The sequence below is a fragment of the Cynoglossus semilaevis genome, chromosome 5 (genome assembly GCF_000523025.1).
Source record: "Cynoglossus semilaevis isolate Cse_v1.0 chromosome 5, Cse_v1.0, whole genome shotgun sequence".
Lineage (NCBI taxonomy): Eukaryota > Metazoa > Chordata > Actinopteri > Pleuronectiformes > Cynoglossidae > Cynoglossus > Cynoglossus semilaevis.
Window position 1 is genome coordinate 12589 of NC_024311.1, and position 7955 is coordinate 20543.

At 38.5% G+C, this 7955-nt stretch overlaps 1 protein-coding gene across 1 annotated transcript in view; it reads left to right on the forward strand.

Annotated features, from left to right (window-relative positions):
- The first annotated feature begins 599 nt into the window (after nt 1-599).
- The window catches only part of ano1a (anoctamin 1, calcium activated chloride channel a), a 54674-nt gene continuing 47318 nt past the window's right edge, over nt 600-7955 (forward strand). Inside the window, exons 1-3 of the mRNA XM_008309854.3 lie at nt 600-1061; nt 5987-6125; nt 7470-7817. Of these exons, the coding sequence (XP_008308076.1) occupies nt 6042-6125; nt 7470-7817 (432 nt within the window). The 5' untranslated portion in view covers nt 600-1061; nt 5987-6041. The remainder of the gene's footprint in view (nt 1062-5986; nt 6126-7469; nt 7818-7955) is intronic.

Here is a 7955-nt window from a genome sequence, read left to right on the forward strand (position 1 = left end):
GTTTTTTATTTGTTAAAAAAGTTTGAAATATCCAATAAATTTCGTTCCACTTCATGATTGTGTCCCACTTGTTGTTGATTCTTCACAAAAAAATACAGTTTTATATCTTTATGTTTGAAGCCTGAAATGTGGCAAAAGGTCACAAAGTTCAAGGGGGCCAAGTACTTTCGCAAGGCACTGTAGATAGATAGATGGATAGATGGATAGATAGATAGATAGATAGATAGATAGATAGATAGATAGATGGATGGATAGATAGATAGATAGATAGATAGATAGATAGATAGATAGATGGATGGATAGATAGATAGATAGATAGATAGATAGATAGATAGATAGATAGATAGATAGATAGATAGAACAGTGACTTGACTGTTGATTATGCGGTAATTTATCTTACAATATATTTGGGGAACGTAGCTTAGACTTTATTGTCCTTGTCAGTAAATTTTTATGACCCTGAATAAAACACATTTCTGAAAAGAACAAAATGCTTGTAGTATCAACGCCAATTAATTTAATTATTTTCAAAATATGCGTTGTCATCCATCCATCCACCCATCCATCTATGTTCTACCATTACTACCCCAAGGGAGTTGGAGCCCTTCCCAACTTTTCCTAGGCTGGATATGTTAAGTAGTTTGTATTTTTTTTAATAGTTGTTCGATTTACCTGCATATGGTTAGTGTCTTTCAAAGGTTCGTCTACCTTTATGAGTTGGAAAACGATCTGGCAATGGATAGCAAGTCCACACATGCTCCATGTAATACACATAAAAGACTCTTCCTCCTCCCGATTTAATTGTTACACGATGTATGTGTGTGTGAGCGCGCGCGCGCGCGCGTACGTACGTGTGTTTGCGTATGGATAGGTGTTTAGCCCTCCCACGACATTGTGAGTTGTGAAAATAGGTGGATATGTAGACGAAGTGACCGTCAGCACTTCCTTGTCTTTCCGCCTTTACACACCCAGGTACGTGGGAAGTGTTGCCTCACCCTGCCTATTATTTCCTTTGTACCTTCTGCTGTGCTTCAATACTTCTGAATCTCATCAAAGAAAAGGTAAGTACATTCTTATGTTTTATATATATATATTTTTAGATATATATTACATTTAAGGATAGAATATAGATACAAAAATAGAATCGGTATAAGGTTATAGCAGAGCCCATACAAAACATTCGTGGTTTGATTGTCAAAGGTCCTTGTATCTGCAAATTAGTACAATCTCGTGACACATTACACTGTTTAAAGTTATATTTTACAAACGTGTATTAGAATAGGCTCGTGTGCTTCACATTGTTTTGATATTTCTTTCGCTCTCCCTTTTGCTCGCCGTCTCCCTCTTCATCTCACTCTCGCATTTGTATTTACTCGGAAATAAAAAATTTTTCAAATGTGTCTTGAATAAATGAGGGAATAAACGTTTCAAATGTGTCTTGAATAAATGAGGGGTCGTCCCAATATGAAGTCCCAGAAAACGTATGCTACTACGTTTTCTTATATATAAGTCCTAAAAAGTTCATTTTAAAGGCAAAACGCATCTACAATCGCAATATCACCATATGCCAATAGTAGCTTTTGTACGCAACACATTGCCGTCATTATTTTAACCTTTTTTTTTTTTTCAAAATATGAATATTGTTTTAAACGTTTTATGACCAACAGTCGTGCCGTTAATTAAAACACTGTTGCCACCGCTGACATAAAAATATTCTTCTATCCTATATACGCCTCTGCGTCTTTTTCTATTAATGACAGTGCGTGTATAGTGTGTTGATGTGTAAACCTATTTATTTACACAGAACACAACTGGGAGCGTGCAGAATACGCGTTTGTATGTGTACATGCTAGCTTGTGTTTATGTCACTGGTGTTCGATTGTAATTTGATTTCGATGGCTTCAATTTGGTATAGTTTCCACCTTGGATTCCACTTAACAGCTGGAGGGATCCAAAACTGTGTATAAGCCATGCTTGCATCTCTATTAGCCTCTCTGGAAATGTGCTAATTTCATGCAGCAGTGGGTTAATAAAGGTGAGGCAGCAAATTAGTGCACATTTGAGCAAACACAGCATCAGCATTTGATCAAAAAGACTTGGTTAAGTGTTTATTAATATTATTATTATTTAAAATCTGCTTGTTTTTTGTGGTCACAAATATCAGCCGAGATGAGAGAATGGAACTGTCAGGAAACTTTTTCTGTTAGATAGGACTGTAAAAAAAATGCTGTTAGTTCATACCCCAGTTTCCGAACACACAAAAAAATTCAAATAAAGATCAAATAAAGATCTGATCAAATAAAGAATCAAATACGAGATGTCAAATTTTAAAAGTTTTACTTCCATGCAAGGAGTGCAGAACAATGGTTACATTCAGAACTGCACTGAGGAACTCCTCAGTGCTCAGAGCTTAAATACAGTTTTTTTCTACACACACATCAATGGTCAGAACCTTAACCCTTCACGCGCAACTTCTGAGCGCTGATTGGCAAAGGCTGCTCCAAACAAAGATTCTCCACCAATAGAAAACGTGTACATGTGCTGAGCTATTCTGCTCAGTAACTCAGGTTCGATCAAGGAAATACACTTTGGATTCTTCTCCTTTTTCATGTTCTGTTTTCCTCATTATTTGGGCACAGAAACTGGTTCAGGCCGGTTCTGTGACCTGTCTCTTTCACCAAGCGTAACAGTCAGTGCCATCCATGCCATCCTGTTATGTAAACCATCAGCATGCACACCTTTCTTCAGTACTTCTCCTTTTAGTACAGCATTCAAAAACAAACAGTGTAAATTGATATGGAAACTTAATACAATGAATATATATAACCGAGGTTCATCACAGACACTGAGTGAATTATGAATAGTGAATATATTGTAAAGATTGAATAAATGTATTTACAATATCTTAACAGGAACGCTTTGCACCAAATCAATTCTTAAGATAACTTAAATATATATATATATGTATAACTTGCATTATTTCCGTTTTATAAATTATCTGACGCTGAATGATGTTTTAATTTGAAAAAAAATAATTTTCTCTCAGATTCCCTTCTTAAAAGGTCTACTCCCGCCTGTTACAAATAATACATTAAGTTGAAACTCCCAAGCTGGCAAAATGAACAAAAAACGTCTTTGGAAAGCTTCTTTGCGCAGGGTAAAAGAGCCACTGAGGAGACAGAAGATGAGCCTACATCTTCAAAGAAAAAGAAAGCTGCATTTAGCCAGCCAATTCAAGAAATCGAACTTGAAATATGGATTTATTGCGACAGATTGTTACGACACGCCGAGCCCATGTGAACAGTTCTCTAATGAGGCAACGAAGCCTTCAAAACAACTTGGAAACCAAGCATTCAGCATTTAAAAGGACAAGCGCAATGTTACGAGAACGCTAATAAAGTTGCATACACAGTGGCTTCCATCCATCCATCCATCCATTTTCATCCGCTTATCCGTTACCGGGTCGCGGGGGCAGCAGTCGCCACCCAAATCACATTGCACCGTACCAAACCTTCCTGCGGGTGGTGAGTCCACTGGAAGGTACCAACCGCCCTAACCGGGATTCGAACTTGCCCAGGAGGTGAACCCTGGGGTTCCACACCAATGACAGAGACGACAGAAGGACACCTTACAGTGAATACAAAGATAACAACACAGCATTAAAACAAACAAAACAACAAAACGTTACAACATTAAGAACAAGTTAAAATACAGCAGTGAAATATCAGATGGAGAAGGCAATTTTAAACAGATGAGTTTTAAGTGCAGACTTGAATTGTGGGAGTGAATTGATGTTCCTCAAGACGGGGGGTCAGAGAGTTCCAGAGCTGGGGAGCAGAGCGACTGAAAGCTCTGTACCCCATGGTGGCGAGACGGGCGGAGGGGACAGTCAGATGTATGGAGGAGGACGATCTGAGGAAGCGAACAGCGACATGAAGAAGATCTGAGATGTATGGTGGAGCAGAGTTGTGGATGGCTTTGAATGTGAGCAGAAGGATCTTGTAGTGAATACGGAACTTGATCGGGAGCCGGTGAAGCTGTTGCAGGACAGGAGTGATGTGGTGGATGGAAGGGGTTCTAGTAATGATGCGGGCGGCTAAGTTCTGGACCAGTTGGAGCTTATGAAGAGACTTGTGGGTGAGACCAAAGAGGAGGGAGTTGCAATAGTCAAGGCGGGAGGTGACAAGAGGAGGAGGAGGTGACCTCTTTGCTCAATGACCTGAACAGCTTCTTTGCACGCTTTTGTGAGAGCTGTTTGTTCCCTGGTCCTGCCGTCTGCTCTGTGGTGCAATCAGTGTCATCACACTCACCTGTTTTATTGTTATTATGTACCTGTATTTGTTATTAGTCGTATCACTGTTTTCACTGGGTTTTGTGTGTGTTTCTGTGCAATGACAATAAAGAAAGCCTAAGCCTAAGTTTAAATCTATCACCTGGTGCCCTTTGTACTGTATATATACCTCTCTCCCTCACTCTGTCCGTGCTCTGGTGTTCTGTGTGTTCCTAGTTCCTCATGTTTTGAAGAAGCCCATGCTTTGCTGCAGTCCATGCCTTGTAGTTTTTGTTTTGCTGCAGTCCATGTTTGGACTTTGCCTTGTCCTGTTTTTGTTACTGAACCTGCTACACCTGAAAGTCTCCCTGGTATCGCATTTGGCTCCTGCCTGCTTCCAGGACAATGGCGTCATGTAACACTTTGAAGAACAACACCCACCCACAGAACCCCTACCCAACCCCCACCCCACCCCGCCATGACCGGACTCTGTGCCTAACTGCTGCAAGCCTGACGAGGACACTCAACACCAGCAAACCATCTGCAAACTGGACAAACTGGGTCTCAGTACCTCCCTTGCAACTAGCTGCTAGACTTCCTTATCTAGAGACCACAAGGTGTACATGTCGGCAACAAAACCTTGAGCAGCATCACTCTGAGCACAGGGGCTTCCCACCCTACTGACACATGACTGCACGACACCCTACAGCACCAACCACCTTGAGTTTGCAGGCGACACAACTCTGGTCACAGGAAAGTGGTAGACCTTCTGACCATGTGGTGCGGTGACAATAACCTCCTGCTAAATGTCAGCAAGACTAAGGATATTGTTGTCCACTTCAAAAGAAGCCACACCAAACACCCACCACTGACCATCGATGGTGCTACTTTGCAGAGAGTGACCAGCGCTAAATTCCTGGGGGTGCATATCAGTGAGGACCTCTCGTGGACCACCAAAATGGCATTACTGGTGAAGATAGCCCAGCAGCACCTGTACTTCCTGCACAAACTTAAACGAGCAAGTGCTTCACCACCCTTCATGACCACATTCTACACAGGAACCGTTGAGAGCATCCTGAAGAATTTGACAATAAAGCTGACTTTGACTAGTTTACACACAGGCTTAAGTCTTCAAATCATCATTTCTAACAGGGCCTCCTAGAAAGCTTACCAGCCTGTGCTATGTACCCACTAGAGATGGTTCAAAATGTGGCAGCAACACATCTGTTTTTTTTGTCCAATCACTAATGCTACCCTACAAAGTTCTAAATGGGTCTGCTTTTACGTACATAAGTGGTCTGATAAAGGTCTATGTTACCCTTGACCTTATGACCACTTAGGAGTGACGTCTGTCATATAAATATAATGTATTTTGCAAACACAAGGAATCCCATTAACTTAATCCATCAGCAACTTTGAAGCACAAGCATTTTTCGTGTATCATTACCTACTGCAGAGAAAATGATTGAGCTTGATGTTAAACCCAGAACTTTGTGAATCTGTGAATGGTGTAAATCCGTAAAAACATTGTTTTAGTGAAGTAGTGAATCTTCTACATGCTCAGCTTCCAGTTTTGTTTAGATTCTATTCCTGACGTTAACCTTTGGCTGTGTCACGAGTAGCATCTTTTGGTAACATTGCCAAATTCCCACTCTTGATTGTTTTATGTTTCAGATTGTATCATTAGGTTTTTCACTTTACCTCTTTTGTTCTCAGGTTTTCCAACTCTGGCTTTGGAGCAGTTAAACTGCCTGTCAAGGAGGAGCCCATTATGGAGGCCAAGTATGGAAAGGTTCTTAGCAAAGAAAAAATATCCCATATGGAATATCTTCCCAGCAGAAACAACGAGTCTATAGTAAGGCCTCAAGTTAATAAGTATTTTCCATGACCCAATTATTTGTTGTGTGTTGTATTGTTAGGTAAATAACATGATAGGCTAAACATGATCAAATATTGCAGTTTAATAAGCTTCTTGTAGCTTTTGGGATAAAGTGATGTTTCAGTTCTATCACCTCAGCTGCTTTTTGAAGTTTTTCAGTTGAGTGTGAAAGCTGGGAGACTACTCATTCGACCTGTAGAGTAAAGTAGTAAAGTAAATCAGGATACTGATGTGTTGTGTTTATGGCTAGCTGTAGTGTTACAGGTATATATATATATACAATATATATATACTATTATATATATATATATGTGTATATATATACTACTATATATATATATATATAATATATATATACTCCTATATATATATATATGTGTGTGTATATATATATATAGAATATATATATACTACTATATATATATATATATATGTATATATATATATATATAGATAAAAGTCTTTCGATGGCCGAATATTCCGTGCCGCCCTAGTATTTTGCATTGTTTTTTAAAAATAAAAGATGATTGTATTTGGTCATAATTTGGAACTAATTTTGAAAAATGGTGATAAAATCGTATCACAAACCTAAAATTGTGGATCGTATTGTATCGTGAGCTGAGTGAATTGTTACATCCCTAACTGTAGCATTATAGCCATTAAAAGTGATATCCATACACTGAAAGAATAATTGTCTTTGTCAGTGGAACTATGGTACATGTCCCACTGGTAGTACGCAAGCGCTCTTTAGCGGTACGCAGGGAAAATTCATATTTTCACGTTTACATTTTTAATTGAATAAATTTAGAAAAAAATAGCATGCACAATTAATACTTTAATACTTTAATATTAATGTTTAAACATCTCTCCAGTGTGGTGGAAGCTAATAGGGAAGGCCTATGCTGCTATATTCTAATGTTGGTCATTATGGTGGTACTCAGGGAGCTCAATGTTTTCTCAGGTTGTACTGAGTATAAAAGGTTTGAGATCCACTGGTCTATGTAAACACTTTTGTGTTCAGTATTTGAATGACTATAAAAAATTAGAAGTAAGTATAAAATTAGTAGTATCAGTTTTCATTAATGATGTTCTTTACAGTTTTCTTTTTTTAATAACAAATATGTGTATTTATTTTAAGCTGTGCTTAATATATTAAATAAAACAGAAAAATAAAATAAAATAATAAAAATAACATAAAACATTTTCAATTTAAAAACAGTAAAACCCTTTAAGATAAATGTGTTTTGTGAATTTGAGCAAATATACAAATCAAATTGACATGATTTGACCTAAGCTAAAATTATGTTTCCTTTCTTCTAGCCATTGAAAAGTCTCTACATGGAAGAGACCTCTCTTCTACATCCAGGTCTGGGCTCATTCTTTTTGGATGGGAAGCGACGAGTGGACTATGTTTTAGTATACCACATTCAAAAGCCAAGCAGTGAAAGACGTCAGTCATCCAGGTTTAGAGACAACAATTTTGTCCGACGACTTCACCGGAGCTTGAAATTGAGAGGCAGCCAAGCTCCTTTGCACCCCAAAGAGGACCCTGAGATTGCTGCCCAGGAGCAACGGGCAGATTATCATGAGGATGACAAGCGCTTTAGACGTGAGGAATTTGAGGCAAACCTCCTGGGGATGGGTCTGGAACTAGAAAAGGATGAAGAGGTGAGAAAATGGAAAATTAACAGATAAACAGCCGAGGTCAGTACCATTAGTTTTTGAGATAGCGGACAATGTATGTGGATAAATATATATACGTGTAAAGATATATATACATGCACATATATATATATATATATATAT